This window comes from Hippocampus comes, unplaced genomic scaffold (assembly GCF_001891065.2).
Source record: "Hippocampus comes isolate QL1 unplaced genomic scaffold, H_comes_QL1_v1.1 scaffold39, whole genome shotgun sequence".
NCBI classification, from domain to species: Eukaryota; Metazoa; Chordata; class Actinopteri; order Syngnathiformes; family Syngnathidae; genus Hippocampus; species Hippocampus comes.
Window position 1 is genome coordinate 2,119,119 of NW_017842054.1, and position 18,914 is coordinate 2,138,032.

Here is an 18,914-nt window from a genome sequence, read left to right on the forward strand (position 1 = left end):
GGGGGCGTTTTCACGCGCATCCACCTGCTGCTGTTTGCTGATGGCAATGTCGGGGATTACTGGGATAGGAAATAGAAGATATTTAAGTGCTATGTACATACAGATGATATCGAATATCTAACATTGAAATGTAACCCCCCCCCCAAAAGATAATCATTTTTTTTTTTCAAATGAATTTATGTTATTTCGCTGTTTGTTTAGTGATGGCTTGGGTGCTTCCTCCGGCTCTCCATTAGCTAGATACCTAAAATAGGTATTAGTTGCAAGGCGTATTAATGCCACACCATGAAAAACTAAACAGTTCATTATCACCATGTTCACCTTTTGCGCGTTCCGTCACAGCTTCCGTAGGAACGCCCCCTCCGACATGACGGACGGCAAAAGAACTATTTGGGCCTGTTGAAACCGTTGAAATTGTGGAAAGCATATAGTTCTGCATTTATTTACAGAAGAGATTATCTTCTAAAATGGTCATATTTTTGTCGGATGTACCAAGAGACAATTATGTAAACCAAACCGGGCTGTTTTTATTTTGAAAAAACAAAACAAAACAATGAATCGATTAACCAAATAGTTGTTGATTGAGTTTGTAATTGATCCAACAAATGGATGTATTGTTGCGCCTGTAAATATTGTTATTGTGTCATTTTACTGGGGCCATTGTGACTACCGCAGGTAGCCAACATCCCATCACTACGCTAATAATGTAAGATCAATAAACGCACACACACTCACAACTTGTTTGTTATCCTCCACGCCAATCACTCCCACTATGTCAACGTACGGACAAAGGGAGCTGCGCTAGCTGTGTTTGCTAATGGCTGTGTCAGCCTTCGACAATTCCAATGAATTTCGTGTGTTGTGTTAAAGATGAATACAAACATTTGCGAATCATGTTCAACCTCGATTTTATTGAATACAGTACAAAGACATAGAATTTTCATCCTTTGTTTTTTTTTGTTCCCCCAGAAAGTCTCCAGTGTCACAATGCATCAGCCAAGCTATCGCTTGCAGAGCTGCGGTAAGAACACTTTAACTCATGTGATGTCATCAAACAGGAATTATTGATTGCGGGTACCCGCCGACAAAACCGACACAGACAAAATCCGCTTCACTTGCTGTCACATGATCTTACGTGACATCACACCATGTTGTGAATTCACAAGACCAGATTGTACATTCACCTTCCATGCTGTCACATATCGCATGATGTCACTTCATGCCCGACACGTGACTTTACATCGTGTCACATTAACACACAGTTATATGACACGAGACGTCTCACAAATTGGCATTATATGTCAGATGTTGTCATGTTCATTCTGGGATGGATGAGGTGGTCATGTTGTTGTTGGGTTTGGCCTGCAGGGCGCGCTGTCTTCTGCCGCTCCAGATTGCGCTCGAGTCCAAAAACGTCAAACTGGGCCAGACGGCGCTGAGCGGCATGCAGGTGCTTTCTGTTTAGGCGTCACATGTCCAGCCCCGCCTTGAATGCGTCGCGATTGACAGCTGCATCTTTCCATCAGAACCTCCTGTGCGAGGACCGCTTTGTGGGCGGGAAGGCCAAGGAGGCGGAGCCCGTGGAGTGTCAGCTGGTGAGTCAGATGTTGGCGGCGCTGCGAGTGACGCCGGCGCTGCACGAGGACCTGCAAGTGGAGGTCATGAAGGTGGGAATGTTCCCTCGCCCCAACGCCGCCGCCCGCCGCCGTTCCTTCGTCTTATATTCTTCTTGCTGCGCCCCCTGCAGGTTCTCCTGTGCGTCACCTACTCGCCAAACTTTGACATCAACGGAGACTCCATCCTACGCATCGCTCAGGTAACCAACCACACACTTCACACTTCATGTGCCGTCCTAAGAGGTGAGCTGCTGCTACCAAGTGTGCGTGTGCGTGTGTGTGTGTGTGTGTGTGTGTGAGGGTGTGTCTTTGATGTGATTCTGTGTGTGTGTGTGTGTGTGTGTGTGTGGCTTTTTTTTCCTCTGTAGCTTGACTATGCAGCGCCCCCCTCAATTTAATGTGTTCACCATGGTAGCCTGTGACGCCATGGAAACTCTCAACACATTGTGATTCGTGTGTGTGTGTGTGTGTGTGTGTGTGTGTGTGTGTGTGTGCGCGCGCGCGCGCGCGCGCGCAGGTGTGCATGGATACATACGCGTCCAACTGTCATCAGCGCAGCATCAACACGGCAGTCCGAGCCACCCTCAGTCAGATTCTTGGAGATTTGACACTGCAGCTGCGACACAGACAAGAGGTCAAGTCGTGTCACACACACACACGCACACACACATGAATGCAGTGTCACAGAGTTTGAAGGCAACCATAATAATTAATGTTGCTCCATCTTTTTCAAAAGTATTGATGCCCCCCCCCCCCCCCAAAAAAAAAAACACTGTGAAGGGGCCCACTGTGGTGAGTTTAGGATTGCTGGGAAAGCAGCTCGAATGAAAAATTGTGATGCATCGTCTACAGGGAGCAGATGGAGAAGAGCTGAGTGCCCCTCCTCTGCAGAGACGGGGTACGTACCACCCCATCCCCCAAACCACATTCTCAATACACCAATCATTCTAAGAATGACTTGTGTGGACCGGACATCTTTTTTTTTTTTTTTGTATTTGTGTGCGCGTTTGTGCATGCATGCAGACGTGTCGCCCACCAGCCAGGCACTGTGCGACGACGTCGTGATGGTCTTGACGCTCTTCTGTGACAAGCTGGAGTCGGTCGACTGGTAAGTGAGGAGCGCGCAATGTCTTCAGCGTGGGTACCACCCCATCCCCCAAACCACATTCTCAATACACCAATCATTCTAAGAATGACTTGTGTGGACCGGACATCTTTTTTTTTTTTTTGTATTTGTGTGCGCGTTTGTGCATGCATGCAGACGTGTCGCCCACCAGCCAGGCACTGTGCGACGACGTCGTGATGGTCTTGACGCTCTTCTGTGACAAGCTGGAGTCGGTCGACTGGTAAGTGAGGAGCGCGCAATGTCTTCAGCGTGGCGGCTTTGGAGCCGTGATGCTTTCGGTAACTGCAACTGCGTGCGACTGATATTGTGCGTTGACCGTCAGTGACAAGCAGCTGCTGCAGCTTCTTTACCTGGAAAGCATCTTGTCCATGCTCAGCTCCTGTCCTCCCACAATGCACCTGTCCAGACGCTTCACCGACCTTGTCTGGTAGACACGCGCTCACACGCATACACTACACGCACGCACGCATACACAAGCACATGATGTCATAGGCTCATGTAAGTATCATCATGACGGAGACTCCGCCCCCTCGTCACCCCCAACAGGAAGCAGCTGTGTCCGTCTCTGGTGTCCATCATGGGAAACCCGGTCAACGACAAAACCATCACTTCCTACCACGGCCACACGGGGGCGCCAGATGCGGAGCGGCTCCATCCGGGTACGTTCCCGCCGTGAGCGCTCACGGTCCCGTTCGTCGTCCTGACGATATCGGCGCATTTTCCAGGCGCCAGCCAGGAAGCGGAGTCCGCCGTGGGACTGGTGTCCGATCAAGGCCGAGGCTCGGGCTGCTCGTCCAGCGCCCCCGCCCGGATCGCGCCGGTGGTGCGGACCGTGTGCTACGTGGCGGCCGAGCTGGTTCGCCTGGTGAGCTGCGTGGAGTCCATGAAGCCCGTGCTGCAGTCGCTCTACCACAGGATCCTGCTCTACCCGCCGCCGCAGCACCGCACTGAGGCCATCCGCATCATGAAGGAGGTGGGGCACCGGGCTCACGTCATGCCACGTGACGTGACGTGACATCAAATTTCTCGGAACGTCATCATGTGACATCGGGTGGCGTGAAATCGTGCATCGCGTGCCGGCTTTCAGATTGTGGGAAGTCCCCAGCGTCTGTTCGACCTGGCCGGGCCGGGCCTGGCCGAGCCCGAGAGCAGGAAGCGATCATTCTCCAAAAGGAAGTCGCACCTGGACCTGCTGCGACTGTCAGTACGCCTCTCGTTCGCTGCTCGATTGACATTTTGCGAGGTCGTGACAAGGTGATGTCATGACTAGGCACGGGCCCCCTGAGCAAAAATGCAAAAATTACGCGAATCAAATGACAGCTCTGTCCGTTTTTTGAAAGATTTAGGGAAATAAAAGCAGCATTTTATTTTTCAACAAAATTTGGGACACGAAGAAATAAATGCATGTTCACTTCTTTTTAGTAAGTCGCTTCAAAGAGGCGCCCAATGTTGAAACCTCGACTTTTTCACAGCGGTAACCGACCCGTGCCTAGTGGCCACATCACATGACCGACATGACATTCTATAATGACATCACATGATCTAGCGCCGCCTTTATCTTCTCAAAGTACGCTGATTGGTTGCCTGGTTTTCAGCGTGATGGACGGCATGACGGAGGCGTGCGTGAAGGGCGGCATGGAGGCGTGTTACTGGAGCGTGTCGTGTGCGTGCGCTCTGCTGCGAGCGCTGGAGGAGCTGTCGCAGGGCCGCGGCCTCACGCCGGAGCAGGTGCAGCGCGTGATGAGATGATGGGACGAATATCTTCGGTGAAGCGGCACGCGGCGCTTGTGCCGTGACGTCACGCCACCGATGTCACCCCGTGTTCAGGTTCGTCTGGTGGTCGGCCGCATGGACGAGCTGAAGGACGGCACGGAGTCGTCTCGCGCGTCCATGGAAGTGAACGAGGCCGACTTCCTGTGGCAGAGACACATCCTCTCCTCCGAGGGGGAGCCGTTGGATGCCGCGGTGGAGCGCAGCCCCGACGTTAGCGTGAGCATCAGCATCACCACAGACACGGGCCGCACCACGTCGGACTCGCAGCCTGCAGGCCGCGCGGCCCCTGATCACGAGGAGGCGGAGCAGGACGAGGAGGAGGAGGCGGCGGCGCATCTGCGGCAGGAGGCGTGTGTGGTGCCGCCCGATGTGGTCCAAAGAAGCCACGCCCTCGTATATCCTGACATCACCAACTTCCTGTCGGTGGAGTCCAGAACCAGAACGCACCACGCGCCCGCATCGCGCTACAGCGAGAGCAACTTCAGGTGAAGCTCTCGATATCTGCGTGTGCGTGAAGCATCTTTGAGGTTAAAATGAAAACGTGTGCTCCCATCTTCAGCATGGAGGAGCAGGACTTGTCTCGGACAGAGTTGGACTCGTGCGATCACTACTCCATGGCGGCCGAGAAGGACTCGGGGCGTTCCGACGTGTCGGACATGGGTTCCGACAACATGTCGCTGGCTGACGAGGACGAGCCCAGTCCGTCGGACGCGCCGGCCGGCCGCTCGCTGCGCACGGCGGCCGCGCTCTCGCTCAAGCTGCTGCGCCACCGGGAAGCCGACCAGCACGGCGCCCGCGTCTTCGTGCGCTCGCTGGCCTCGCTGCTGCCGGGACTCCTCGCCCTCGACGCCGACGCCGCGCAAGTCGACCGACTCCTGCAGGACTTCGCGCGCACCTTCTGCTCCGGACTGTGCGCCGACATTGCTTGTGTGTCGACTTCCTGTTTGTGTGACCGTTTTTTGCTCGATGTTTCATGTGCGCGTGGTCAAGATTTGGACTGAACCAAGCGTGCACTTTGATAGGCAGGATCCCCTCACCAGGCGTGGAGGCGGGGCAGACTCTGAGCTGTCAGTCACTGATGAACGCCGACGGCATCTACCTGTTGTCCTTCTACGCGCTGCTGCTCAACCTCAAACTGTGCAAGTGCAACTTCTACCAGCGGAGGGCGCTCCCCCCTGCCCTTGGCTTGGTGAGCGTCGCCGCACTCTTCCTCCACTTCCTCTTTGCGAAAACCGCTTAATTTGTTGCGTGTCCCTTTCCTGTTTGCGCGGTGCAGAAGGAGTTTGCGCGTGCGATCCAGAGCAGCGGCGTGCTAGTGGTCTTGTCTCAGGTGTGGATCGAGGAGGTCTACCATCAGCTTCTGGAACTAGACCTGCTGGCTCAGGCGGGCTACGGGTTGGCGCCCGACGGGAGAATGCCACCATTCATCACCATGCTGAACGGTAGCGCACATGTGTGCACCGACATAAGTCAGGCGTGCTCGTGCACACTCACACTCCTCCCTACACACACACACACACACACACACACACACACACAGGCATACTCTTGCATAAACACACACGAAGACACAAAAACGTGGGCAGACACACACGCACACACACAAAATCTAATTTCCAACTCACCCCTCCCCTCAGATATGGACGGTCTGGGCAGCAGTGCGATTGGCGGTCAGCTGATGAGGAGGTTCAACCAATCAGCTCCTTCCTGCGACAGAGCAGGCGACGATGCCGTCGTGGCGGGTGCGTACCCGGGACAAGTCAACTCCACGCTGACATGGCCGTGGTCACAGCACGGCATCGTCTGTGTTCTCCTCAAGGCGGCGTGCTGTCGCGCTTCCTGCTGACGGGCGTGTGGAGCCAGCTGATGGAGGTCCTGTCCACGCCGCTGACGGGCCGCGCCGCCGGCAGCTCCAAGATGCTGCTGGTCTTCGCCAGAGAGAACAGCCAGCGCGAGCGAGACGCCATCTGTCTCAGTCTGGACGGACTAAGGCAGGCAGCCGCGCTCAGCTGCGCGCTGGGTGAGTGCCGCCGCATTCGCACCTTCCCGCGAGCGCAAATGGCGCGTGCACACACACACCGCATAAAAGGCCATCGCCAAGATGTTTTTGTGTGGCCTCAGGTGTGGCCGCCAACTGCGCCTCAGCCTTGGCCCAAATGGCCGCCGCCTCCTGCGTGCAGGAAGACCGCGATGAGAGGGAGGCGCCTGAAGCGGGGGACGCCATTTCGCAAGGTGATCCCCACCCACGCACGCAACGCACACTACAGCAGCAGCAACAGCGACTAAAGGCGTGCGTGCGTGCGTGTGTAGTGAAGCAGCGTCTGGAGCAGATGTCGCGGCCGGCGGGCGTTCGCCTGCACACGGCGCACGTGCTGTGCATGGACGCCATTTTGAACGTGGGCTTGGAGATGGGCAGCCACAACCACGAGTGTTGGACGCACGTCTTCAGGTGACACGCGCAAAGATGCCGAGTGACCGACCCCAGTCATGTGACACCGTGTCGCATGGGCGACACATGCATCTATGCATATGTGCATGAGTTTTGGTGTGTTTTCGTGTGTCAGGGTGACGGAATACATCAGTTCTCTGGAGCACACACACTTCAGCGCCACGAATCATGGGCTGTCGCGGGCCACCCTCTCCCAGCGGTGCCAGCAGGGGGCGCTCGCAGGCCGGCTCCCGGAGCCTGTGGGCCAGGCCCGAGTGGAAGGCGAGGCCCCGCATCCTGACCCGACGCCGCCCCTCACGCGCCCCTCGACCATCCGGGAGCTTGTGGTCCAGGGCGGCGGAGGAGGATGTGCTCTGGACCTCAAAGGGGGCAGCCTGTTGACCGGACCCGGTGCCGCCAAGGCCGTCTGCACGCTGTCCACGCAGGCCGACAGGTGAGTCAAGCGCCCCCGCGTTTTCACCCTCTCCGCCAACCCCTTTTCCCAACATTAAAACAAATCAAAATGCAAAATCATGATGATATAAGTGCGTTCACTTGCAATGGTGCTTTAATTCCGCCAGATGGCAGCACAAGGGCGCAGGATTTGCTTTGCGAAGCTCAGATTTGTGTGCTCCCGCCAACAGTGACAAGCCCACACACACACACACACACACACACACACACACACGGATAGAGGTTTATAATCATTCCTTGCGTGTGTTTGTTTTGGAAGTGATTGCAAAGCAAAAAAACGGCTCTGCTCGTTTGGAGCAGATGGAGCAAACACAAGGCCTAATGTGCGGCCCCCTCATGGCGTGTGTCCCCGATGGGTCGTGTGTGCTGTCCTCTTGACACATAACAGCTGGACGGGATATGTGTCGCAGATGACAAAAAGACGATTGAAGACATCCCACACGACATTGTTCTTCTGCCTGTCCACAACTATCATTTCGAATATCATCTACCGGGTCATTTTTCCTCGGACACGTGACGTGACTCGTGGCATTCGTGTGTGGGGTTTGTCAGTACACCTAACTACATCTTCTCTGTGAATTTCACATACTTGCATAAATAAATGACATGCATGTAATTGAAGTTGAGTCCAAAGACACCAGCGAGAAAGAATCCGGAATATCGGTGTTCAAACCAGGATATCGTTCGCTCGGCAGCCGCAGGAAAGCCGCAGAGCTCTTTTCGATATTGGGTCTGGTGCCTCGCTCCTTTGGGCTCGTCCCGTCAGGGGCGGCCACGGCGCCTGCTGCTTTTCCTCCTGCACATGGGTGGCCGCGCGGGCCTCATGTCTCTGCGTGTGTGCGTTTCAGGTTGTTTGAAGAAGCGGCGCACAAACTCAATCTGGCGTCCCTGGTGGGCTTCTTGCAGGAGCTGAGGAAAGCATCTCAGTGTCAGCTCTTCCACTCTGTCACCGACACTGGAGACTACTCGCTTGCCATGCCCGGTATGCGTGCGCGCCCACACACGTTGTGTTACAACTGCATATTTTTGCATAGCAACAAAAAAAAAAAAAAGTGTCCCCATTGTCTGGCTTCGTTCCATATTGACAACATGGCCATTCAGCCGCTCTGTTCAGCAACTTTGCCCGCACTCCTCATGTGACTCATTTTCAAAAAGGTGACAGCCAACTTTAGTACCTGCTCAGTAGATCTTGACAAAAAAAAAAAATAAAGAAAAAGATATTTATTTTATGATTGGAAAAACTAACTGGGGAAAAACTAACTTTTTTGCGATCAGGAGAAAGAAGACAAGCAAGTCCCCCAAGCAGACAAATGTCATCATGTCATCGGTGTCATTTCATTTGCTTTTTCCACAAATTGAGGAGAAAAAAAATCGATGCAAACGGGTCATTGGATTTTTAATATGAGACTTGATTTTGTGGTTTGAAGTGTGGAGTTGTGTTACAGGAGAAGCCAAGTCGACGCTGGAGCTTCCGAGCTCCCTGCACCTCTTCCGTCTTGGCGAGGCCATGCTGAGAATCGTCCGGAACGACAGCAGGCCGCTGCTGCACAAGATGAGGGCTTGGAGTGTGGTGGCCCCGCACCTGGTCGAGGTAGGGAACCTACGCCACATTTTTGCCGTGGTAACGTTGATCAGGGACACATTAGGACGCAGAATATTTGCGTCAACGTGGATGTGCGCGCATGTCTGCGTGTGGGTGTGTTCACGTGTGCGTGCACGCCTGCCCCCCCTCCGCAGGCAGCGTGTCACAAAGAGCGCCGCGTGTCCCAGAAGGCGGTGTCCTTCATCCACGACGTCCTGACCGAGGTTCTGAGCGGCTGGACGGAGCCTTCTCACTTCCACTTCAACGAGGCGCTCTTCAGACCATTTGAGCACATCATGCAGCTGGAGCTGTGCGACGACGACGTCCAGGACCAGGTGACCCCAAGCGCGGCCCAGTCAGACTCCCAGCCGCTTGCTTAGCCCGCTGAAGCTGTCCGATGTGGCGTACGTGTGTGCGTCAACTAAAGATGTGCTTTGGATACGTGCTTAACAGCCTTGTCCGAAATCAGCTCCCATTCCTCAAAGCTTGTGGGCAAGCAAAATCTCACCCGAGTAAAGCATGTTTTTGTAGCGTTACACAAAGGACCGAAGTGACCGTCATTCTCTGGTGCGGGTTCACATTAGTTCCTTCTCCCATACATTAGGAGCCCAAACTAAACAACTGTTTTGATTCCCCTCCATGCCAATGTGAGTGCATGTTCATGGTCGCTTACCGAGCAGGCTTGATAGTCACAGGCTACTTACCATTCAAGCTTCCCGGTTCGCAGGCGAATTACTTAGCTCACAGGCAGTTTGGCAGTCTACTTAACGTACTTGCCAACCAGACTGGTTGCCCTTGTTGCTGCCTGGTTAGCGGGCTAGTTGGAAATCCTGTTAGCAGACCAGTTGCTTACCTAGCAGGCTGGTTAGCGTTCTTACTGCCTGGCTAGCAAGCTAGTTGGAAAGCCTGTTAGCAGACCAGTTGATTACCTAGCATGCTGGTTAGCATTCTTGCTGCCTGGTTAGAAGGCTAATTGGAAAGCCTGTTACCAGACCAGTTGGTTACCTAGCAGGCTAGTTAGCTTCCTAGGTGACTCAAATAAAGCACAGACATGCCACTGAAGGTGAAGATTTGAGTATTTATTACCAGCCAAGGCACAATTCCAATAAGTGTTGTAATATGTTTTCCCAGTTTTCATATTGCCATGTTTTTAAGACTTCGGGATACCGTACTAGCCACAGGACCAGGCTACTAGCCATGTTAGCTGGCTCGTAACTTTATCGGGAAGGCTACGCTACGCAGCATTTGTGGATGCGTCGCCATGATTGCTTTGGCGGCATCCAGGTGGTGACGTCAATCGGTGAGCTGGTGGAGATGTGCTCTCCTCGCATCCTGTCCGGCTGGCGCCCGCTGTTCAGCGCCCTCAGGACCGCCCACGGCGCCAAGATGGAGGCCAAAGACTACCTGCTGGCAGAATACGAAGCGGGTACGTAGCCTTCGCCCCCGCGAGGGTTGTGCCCGCAGGCCGGCGTCCCCACGGCGTGTCTCGTGTGGTCGGCAGGCAAGCGCCGCGCGCCCGTCTTTGACGTCTTTGAGGCCTTCATCAACACGGACAACATCCAGGTGTTCGCCAACGCCGCCACCGACTACATCATGTGCCTCATGAAGTTCGTCAAAGGTTTAGGTAGGCCGACGTACACGCTGACACGCAAACGTTCTCGAGTAGGCTTACGATCCGTGCGTGCGTTGCCTTGACATGGACAGATGTATGGTTGGGGTTTCAAAGTGGTGTTTCAAAGTCTTCAAATAAAGGTTAGTTTTACAAATTAGCGTTTCAGACTAGTTAGGGTTTGAAAGTAGGGCTTCAAGCCCTAGTCAGGGAGAGGTTTAATTCTGAGCAGGGTTTCAAATTGGGTCTTGAAGCCATGACTGAATGAAGAACCCAAAGGTGCCGTTGCTTTTTTCCACTTTTGCCGTCACTTTTGTGTAACTTTTTAATTTTTGGGGCACAGGTGAGTTGGACGACAAGGAGATCGGCGAGTGCGCGCCGGCATCGTCTCGGAGCACACTGGACCTGTGCCTGCCGGCGCTCAGCTACCTGCGCAGATGTTCCCAGGTGAGCGGCTTCCCGTTGGCCTGTCGGTCAGGTGACTCCCACCCCCTGGCCCCCCACCTCACTCTTCCTTGGTGGCAGCTGCTGGCCACCATCTACAAGATGCCCTCCAAACCCGTCTTCCTGGGGGCGCGGCTCGCCAGCCTGCCCGCCAGGTCGCATGAGCTGTCGGCGGGCGCTCAGGACGTGCTCGACGGCGTCCTGCGGGACTTTGATGACGGCACGGGTGAGCGAGGCAAAAAGGCGAGCGTCGTCAAGGGCTCCCCTCCCCCTCCTCCGTCCCGCCTGACACGCCGTCGCCGTCCCTCAGGTCTGATCCAGGTGTGGATTCTTCTTCTGGAGCAGCTGACGGCCGCCGTGTCCAACTGTCCCCGCCAGCATCAGCCACCCACCCTGGAGACGCTCTTCCTGCTCCTGCGAGAGGTCGCCGTCGTGCCAGGTGACCTTTGCTCAAGGCTTTTACTGGCTAAAAAGGAAAACGCTTCACGTTTTCATGGCTGTAAATAAACAAAGGTGACTTTTGACATCAGAGTTTTGTCCGGCAGGTCCGGGCTTTGCCATTTCGGCCGTGGTGCAGCTGCTGCTACCCGTCATGTCGCTGTGGCTGCAGCGTAGCCACGGCGACCACGCCTACTGGGACGTGGCCGCCGCCAACTTCAAACACGCCATCGGCCTCTGCTGCGAGCTGGTGGTGGAGCACGTCAGCACCTTCATAAACGCAGGTGACGCAAGGCGACATGGCACGTCGCGCCTCCGCTACTCTGCCTGCACGACATATCAAAACGGAAAAGCGCGACCGCAAGAACAAGAAAGGACAAAACCGCCCGAGGCTGTGTTTGCAAATTCATTCCGAGCGCGCTCTGCTCCACTCTGCAGAGCATTGTTGGAACGCGGCGAGAGTGGCCCCGCGGCCTCTGGAGGCGCGTTGAGAGCGTGAGACGGGACAAGACGGGAAGCGTTCCGAGCAAGATGCTGACAACCAAGCGATTGCAAATTTTTTAAAAAGTCAGCCCGCTGTGCCTTAGAAAAACACTCACGCTCTCACAGGAGCCTTCGAATTAACTTAAAAGGAACTCTTGCCCCAAAGCACGAGCGCGGATCTCTCTTTGACGCTCGCGTCGCCTTGTGTGCCGTCAGACGTCGGTTGCGAGTTTTGGATCAACGTGATGTTGAAGGAGCTCTTCGGGCTGTTGGTGTCGTGCGTGTCGCAAGCAGCGGAGACCATCTCCAGAGTGGGCTGCTCCTGCATCAGGTCTCACACACGCACACGTGCAGGCGCGCGCGACGTGTTGCCTTGACGTTGACGGCGTGTCGGCCGTAGGTACGTGCTGGTGACGGTGGGTCCGCTTTTCACCGAGGAAATGTGGAGGTTGGCCTGCTGCGCCCTGCAGGATGCCTTCTCTGCTACCTTACAGCCTGTCAAGGTACACGCACCGTCTCTCACACACACACACACACACACATACACACACACACACACAAAGTGAAGAGACACAAGGCATTGTGGGTCATGGAGTTTGATTTGAAGAGCACTTGATGCTCCATTTTTCACCCCCTGCGTGTGCGGCCGCCTGCCCGCCCGTCGGCCCACACGCGCGTCTATCCCCAAGGACGAGGTCAAAAGCATCGTGTGAACAACCCCACACCCTGCGCACACACACACACACACACACACACACACACACAGATGTGGCTCTAAGCCGTAAAGCCGCTTACATGTTTTACATCTGCCCCGATGCGCACGCGCGCACGCCATTTCGGAATGAGGCCACGTTGACACAAGCGGCCGTCTCGTTATCAGGCCGCTCGTGTCAACGAAGCGCAGTGGCGCACTTGCGCGTCTTTCAACGTACTTGATATGCGACGTGTGCTTGCAGAAGCTCGTGTCGTGTTTCCGGAGCGGCTCGGACAGTTTCTGCGGCGACGCCTGCGAAGTGAAGGTGGCCGCTCCTTCCTCGTCGCCGTCGGCGGAGGCCGAGTACTGGAGGATCCGAGCCATGGCGCAGCAGGTCACAAATTCCCTCACTTTGATGCGGCTGCACTCAACAGCATGCTTGGCACACTTGTTGTATTCGACAAAGCAAATCTGAACTCGGGTTTGGGTTAGTTGTATGTCGCAACCTCACCCGAAACTCACTGCACTTTGTCAGGCCTCGAATCGAAGACCATCCCAACTTGGGTGCCCCTACGAAGTCTAGCTTCTGATGGTATCGCTCTTTGGGTCACTGAGGCGCACGAACCTCCTGAGCACGATGTTTATTTGTTAAATTTTTGAAAATATGATACGCTTAAGAGGATGCTTCTGAATTTTTTTGGAGATATTTTTTTTCAATTGCCTGAGGAGGATGTTCTTTTTTTTTGTAATAAAATTCAAGAAATAAAACAGAGGCTATTTGCCTAGAAAAAAAAACAAACAGCTTAACAGTTACTTAGGTCTACTAGATAAGACCATTAGGCATGTAAAAACATGTCCAAAACCAAGGCCCGGGGATCCTGCTATCGTGTCATCAACTGAAAAAAATAGTAATAAGCAAGACATGAACACAGTAAGAAGTGGAGCGAAGGAGGAAGGCATGAGATCATAAAAATATGTAGTTGGGGGGCTCAAGCCCCCTTTTGCCCAAGCCTAGACCCGACCCTGCCTCTATCCTATTTTCTCTCTCTCGATCTTGTGTCTATCTGTCCCGTCTCAAGCCAGCATCCTGGAACAGGTTTCTTCAAGTCAAAATGAAAACCTTTGAATGTGATTCTCACGTAAAGCTTCCCATTTGGACTTGTCGCGTTGCAACGTGTCTAATTTTAACGTAACGCTGATGTTTTTTTTTTTCCCGGCGTGACAGTACTACGCTTCTGTCGTGTGCAAGTGAAACAAACTTGTTGGAAAGAACTCAGGCCACCGGTTTGCGGTCTGCGCACCGAGTCGCTGGCCACCAACCGGCTGCCGATGCGACTCGTGTTAAAATCTCCACATGTGTGCACGGCAGGTGTTCATGTTGGACGGCCAATGTTCGCCCAAGACGCCCAGCAACAAGGACGGTTTTGAGCATGCCCAGTCGTGCGTTTTGATCATCGAGCCGCCACTGGAGTGTCACGCCAACGGACACGCTCACAACAGGTGACGCATGCGCACACGCCGAAAGCTGCTCCTACTGCTGTGCGCACCTTGTCCACCTGGGGGCAGTGTCAGACGTGTGCACTCCAGCTCACACATTGCCACACATTTCAGCTCATCAGTACGCCACTGATATTAGCCGTTCTGTGCAGATGATAAAGAATATATGACTGTGAGTCGCGTTGACTTTGTTGTAGCCGGGTTGGCTCGAGTTCCCCGCCAACGCCCAGTACTCGTAGCTCAAGTTTGCGCTCGCGAAGCTGCATGTGCTTGGTTGCGTGTGGCGGCGCCGCTGTCGCATGAAGAGCACTTTGGCCCCCCACTCTGCTCCTCTGTATGAGTGAAATCCGACATGGTTGTCTCAATATTTGACTTTTTCTTCTGCTGCTTTTAGGAAAGTTGGGTAAGCTTTTTTTTCCATTTTACGCCACCAAAGGTCCCAAACACGCGTGTACGAATCGTGCTGTTCTTTGACTGCATGTTTCAGTGTTCCGTTCCGTAACGTGGTGGTGAGCCTGTTGTCACATCAAGTTCTTCTGCAGAACCTTTCGGACATCTTGCTGGAGGTACAGACTGTACACGGCGCACACACGAAGGGTTGGGCAGCGATAATCGATTGGAATTGGGATCCAAGTTGCGTTTTACACTTTTTCGTTCACATTTTCAAGTAGCTTTTCCTGAATTGATGTTCCGAGAATCATTCAGAACTGGCATCGAATCGAGGAACCGGGATCACCCAAATTCAAACAATGCCCAACCCTTTAACACGCAGCATCCGCAACAACAACACACACCGATGAATTGATTGATTGATCGATTGATCGATCGGTCCGCCGAACCAAGGAGTTTGTCAAGCAGCCCGACGGGCAGGAGAGGGTGACGCCAGTGACCTCTGAACCCGCCGCGCGTCCGGCAGCGGGCTTCCTGCGCTACGTGTCCATGACCAACCTGTCAATCATCCTCGACCTGCTGCTTGACTCCTACAGGTGGGCGGGGCTTCATGTGATGTGACTTGACGGCTCTTTTTGCTTCTGTGGCACTCTCAACATGTCACGCGTGGCTGTTGAGCCGCTTCTTTCGGTATGTGTTACGACTTCTTCGGTGTTACTTTTGCGCACAGGACGGCGCGCGACTTTGACACGCGTCCGGGTCTGAAGTACCTTCTGATGAAAGTGTCGGGCGTGTGCGGCGCGGCCAATCTGTACCGCCAGGCGGCCATGAGCTTCAAGCTTTACGTGCAGGCGCTGCTCGCCGCTGTCTTGAGTCAGGCCGAGGGCATGACGGCCCAGCAGGTACCGCCCCTTTTTTTTTTTTCGTTCTCGGCCCCGCCTCCTCCTCCCGTTGCCTCAGCGCGTTGTGCCTTTTGCAACAGGTCAAGAAGATCCTCTACGAGGACGACGACGGAAGCTCGGACTCCTCCCGACCCGGGTCGGCGTCCTCGGAGGACGAAGACATCTTTGAAGAGACGGCGCAGGTGCTCTTCGTGTGTTGCTTCAGGCGCCACACACACACACACACACACACACACATAAAAAAATCTCTTCCGCAGTATGCAACCAAAATCGCCTCAAACCAAGTACGACGTTTGCAAACCCACACGCAGGTGAGCCCCCCACGCGGGCGAGACCACCGGCATCAGTGGCGAGCTGCTATGTCGTCCCTGAGCGTGGCCCCGGCGGCGCTGGGCAGTAGCGGCGTGGCAGAGTGGGCGTGGCTGGTGAAGCGTCTTCACAAGCTGATTGCCGACGTGTGCGCCAGTTACATCCAGATGCATCGAGACCTGGAGGAGGACGCGGCCACCGCCGCGCCGACCCCGCCGTCCTCGCAAGCGGGCGAGCGCCACACCTTCTTCCTGCCGCTCTTCCCGTCTGAGTCGTCCACGCCCACGTCGGCGGGGGGGGACACGCCCTCAGAGGAAGGCGCAGTCACGTGTCACACGGCCCGCACCAGCACCAGCACGGCGCCCTCGCCGGGGGACACGCCCGCACACAGTCTGGCATTCAGGTGAGGCTTGATCGTGTCGTAGGGCTTTCCCCGCCTCAAACTGAGGCGGAGGCATGAGAATAGCCATCCCCGCTACCCTTGCATTTTCTGTAAATGGATTTTCTTGGTCGTTCAGCTGCACAGGAAGCGTTCCCGCTAGCTTCCCTAGCGGCGGGAAGGACTGGTGGGAGAGCACCGGGACCAAGCTGGTCTCCATGGCGACTGACAAAAGCCTGGCCAAGCTGCTGAACCAGTACAAACACAGGAAGCAGCAGCAGCATGACAGATGGCAGGGGGGGCGGGGCCACGCGCGTAACCAGCAGACGCAGGCCCCGCCCCTCAGACACTCGCACAGCGCCGGCGCCGAAGTCCTCAGGTCCAGATCGGGCTCGGCCGTCAGCTCTCACGGGCACGTCGCCGCCAGTGACGCGCATGCGCAGATACAGGTGAGCGGTGCCGCGCCTTTTCGTCGCCACGCGGGGCAGGCAACATGTCACATGGCGCCATCATGCGGGATCCCGGCTTTTCCGACGCCGTTTGTTCGGCCGTTGGTCGTTTGTACAAAGAACACACCCATGCAGGGACTGACCAATCGTGGCCATTTGGGACCAAACGGGAAATTGACCACATTTGAACTTCGAGAAGGAGCTTCCCACCTGACACGGACGCTATGTGACATGTTGTGATTTCACATCTTGTTTCTTGTCCAACGTGTGACATGTTGTGACGTCTTAACGTAACGAATGTGTTCCCGATGCCGTGTGTGTGTCCGTCAGGCATGGAGCAACATGGTGGCGACGGCGCTGCATCAGGTCCTGCAGCTTTCGGACGCGGCCTTCGTGGCGCTTCAGCCGGCGCTCTACCCAAGCGTGTGCCAGCTGGCGTGCCACATCACCGACAGCGCCGTGCGCCAGGCCCTGTGCGATTGGCTGGGTCGCGTGGGAAGACTCTATGACATTGTGGCGTGAACTCGCATGACGTCTGCCCGACGCCGCGCCCGCTTGCCGAGGCGGCGCAACTTGTCAGCAACGCTTTTGCGTGATGTGGCTAACTTCCTGCTAACTTCCTGCCAACATGACAGCCCGCAGTGTTCAGCCTGCCCGCGAGGACCCAAAGTCAGCCAAAGATGATGACGATGAAGACTACATTGCAGTGTGTTTGTTGCTAATTGATCAATATTGATTCGTATCCACCTATTTATGTATTTTATTTCTTCTTTATGGATTTGCGTCAGTTCTTTTATTTGTGCTATTAAAGGTCTTGTGATGAGCACCCAGCAGCAACCACAGCTCGCCCCCTCGCCCGTTTCCCTGACTTTGGTCACGTGACGTTGGCAACCTTCGCAAGGGCGCTTGTTGAATTTGTGACGTGCATCGGGTCGCCAAAAGGGGGCGACACTGCCTAATTTGGCGGCCCCGGGGATGAAATAACTGCACTGTACTCTGTTTAAGGAATAGGTGGTTTAATGTTGATGTTATTGGAACGGAGTGAGAGAGCTGAGCGGCGATGACCTTCGCTAATCAACTCGACTCAACTCGCCCTCAATATTCAGCTCGATGCGCTCGACCGCCGTGTGTGCGTGGCACGAAGTAGGCCACGCAAAGCGCGCGTGTGCGCGTACGGTCGCCGCCGCCAATCCTCCCTTGACTTTGTGGGATTGGAGATTTCCACACGAGTGGATCATCTCAAAGTTTCTCATCTTGGACGTTAAGCAGCTTTGAGGCGGCTCGCCGCTTCCCATTCTTTTGCTTGTTTTCCTTTTATTTCTCTCGTCGGGATTAAACGAAAGGCGCAAAAGGAGAAAAAACTCATTCGTCTTTTTTTTTTACGCCTGTGAGAGCAGCTTGGCGTGAAGTGCTGCGAAACGCGGAAAAAAACAAAATTAAATTCTCCAAAGCAATCACACAGCACCAGGTGGGTGGCGTCATTATGACGACCAACACAATTAGCCGGTGAGGAAAAGGAAGTCAATGAGTTAAAAAAGACGAGTCTTAAATCGTGGGCGTGGCTGCAATGCGCGCACACACACAGATTCGTTTCATCCAAAAGTCTCGTAAACTAGAATAAATGCTCGTATCTCGAGGCACCACCGGAGTTCAAGCTGCACGTGGACAGCAAGGCACAGACGCACACTCGCCCCTCCCATCGGGACCAGGGGTGGCTCGCGCGCGCTCGTACGCGCGCACAGGGGTTTTCATACATATGGTGGCTGCCGGCGGGGCGCAGCTCACACGCACGCGTTGAAGCGTCGACGGCTCCACGACCACGTCAGCGGCGGCCGCCGGCCAGCAATCGGGCCCCATGAGGAATCTTCTGGATAGCAGTTGGACCAAATTTGGACCTGCCGGGCGAGATTCGCTGGACTGGTCGAGCGGAACGTCCACTGACGCGAACAGCGACGTGAGTAGCGCAACTCGTCCGAATGTGTCACAATTCGAGAAAGATGCCAAACCTCGTCGCGGCACTAAATGCTGCGCTAACTTGTTTTTTTGTCTTGTCAGTCATCCGCAAAAGTGAATTCGAGGCGGCTGAGCTGGTCGTCGTCGGCATCGTCGAGTACGTTGTTTGAGTTTTGAAAAGTTTCAAACGTGACTCGGGTAGTCTTGCTCTTAACGCTAACGAAACGACATTAAAATGTAAACATAGGAAATGACGAGGAACATTCGAAAAATGAATTTGCTCACTCCTTTTGGGAGGACTATTTGCTTGATACCACGAAGTAGTTTGAATGTTTTCAACGCGTTTGTGAAAAATGCACGTAATTAAA

General features: G+C 54.6%; 1 protein-coding gene across 6 annotated transcripts in view; it reads left to right on the plus strand.

The window, feature by feature from the left end:
- Positions 1-17,435, plus strand: part of arfgef3 (ARFGEF family member 3) — a 19,513-nt gene extending 2,078 nt beyond the window's left edge. For 3 of the 6 annotated variants that reach the window (XM_019860126.1, XM_019860123.1, XM_019860125.1), the window contains exons 2-43: positions 970-1,021; positions 1,369-1,450; positions 1,527-1,667; positions 1,748-1,816; positions 2,134-2,250; positions 2,469-2,514; positions 2,640-2,724; positions 3,065-3,169; positions 3,289-3,401; positions 3,468-3,715; positions 3,830-3,942; positions 4,338-4,470; positions 4,570-5,000; positions 5,075-5,442; positions 5,538-5,704; positions 5,792-5,957; positions 6,153-6,257; positions 6,335-6,535; positions 6,637-6,747; positions 6,826-6,964; positions 7,080-7,397; positions 8,266-8,399; positions 8,863-9,008; positions 9,155-9,334; positions 10,284-10,425; positions 10,501-10,623; positions 10,952-11,055; positions 11,134-11,278; positions 11,363-11,491; positions 11,598-11,774; positions 12,190-12,304; positions 12,374-12,476; positions 12,930-13,061; positions 14,037-14,167; positions 14,559-14,567; positions 14,652-14,730; positions 15,008-15,150; positions 15,285-15,456; positions 15,537-15,638; positions 15,768-16,168; positions 16,284-16,593; positions 16,924-17,435. In XM_019860126.1, coding sequence (XP_019715685.1) covers positions 970-1,021; positions 1,369-1,450; positions 1,527-1,667; positions 1,748-1,816; positions 2,134-2,250; positions 2,469-2,514; positions 2,640-2,724; positions 3,065-3,169; positions 3,289-3,401; positions 3,468-3,715; positions 3,830-3,942; positions 4,338-4,470; positions 4,570-5,000; positions 5,075-5,442; positions 5,538-5,704; positions 5,792-5,957; positions 6,153-6,257; positions 6,335-6,535; positions 6,637-6,747; positions 6,826-6,964; positions 7,080-7,397; positions 8,266-8,399; positions 8,863-9,008; positions 9,155-9,334; positions 10,284-10,425; positions 10,501-10,623; positions 10,952-11,055; positions 11,134-11,278; positions 11,363-11,491; positions 11,598-11,774; positions 12,190-12,304; positions 12,374-12,476; positions 12,930-13,061; positions 14,037-14,167; positions 14,559-14,567; positions 14,652-14,730; positions 15,008-15,150; positions 15,285-15,456; positions 15,537-15,638; positions 15,768-16,168; positions 16,284-16,593; positions 16,924-17,115 — 6,479 coding nt within the window. In that variant the 3' untranslated portion in view covers positions 17,116-17,435. Of the gene's footprint in view, positions 1-969; positions 1,022-1,368; positions 1,451-1,526; positions 1,668-1,747; positions 1,817-2,133; positions 2,251-2,468; positions 2,515-2,639; positions 2,725-2,831; positions 2,963-3,064; positions 3,170-3,288; positions 3,402-3,467; positions 3,716-3,829; positions 3,943-4,337; positions 4,471-4,569; positions 5,001-5,074; positions 5,443-5,537; positions 5,705-5,791; positions 5,958-6,152; positions 6,258-6,334; positions 6,536-6,636; positions 6,748-6,825; positions 6,965-7,079; positions 7,398-8,265; positions 8,400-8,862; positions 9,009-9,154; positions 9,335-10,283; positions 10,426-10,500; positions 10,624-10,951; positions 11,056-11,133; positions 11,279-11,362; positions 11,492-11,597; positions 11,775-12,189; positions 12,305-12,373; positions 12,477-12,929; positions 13,062-14,036; positions 14,168-14,558; positions 14,568-14,651; positions 14,731-15,007; positions 15,151-15,284; positions 15,457-15,536; positions 15,639-15,767; positions 16,169-16,283; positions 16,594-16,923 lie in introns of those variants that run through there. The other 3 variants (XM_019860124.1, XM_019860127.1, XM_019860129.1) reach the window with 3 other exon arrangements.
- Positions 17,436-18,914: the final 1,479 nt, after the last annotated feature.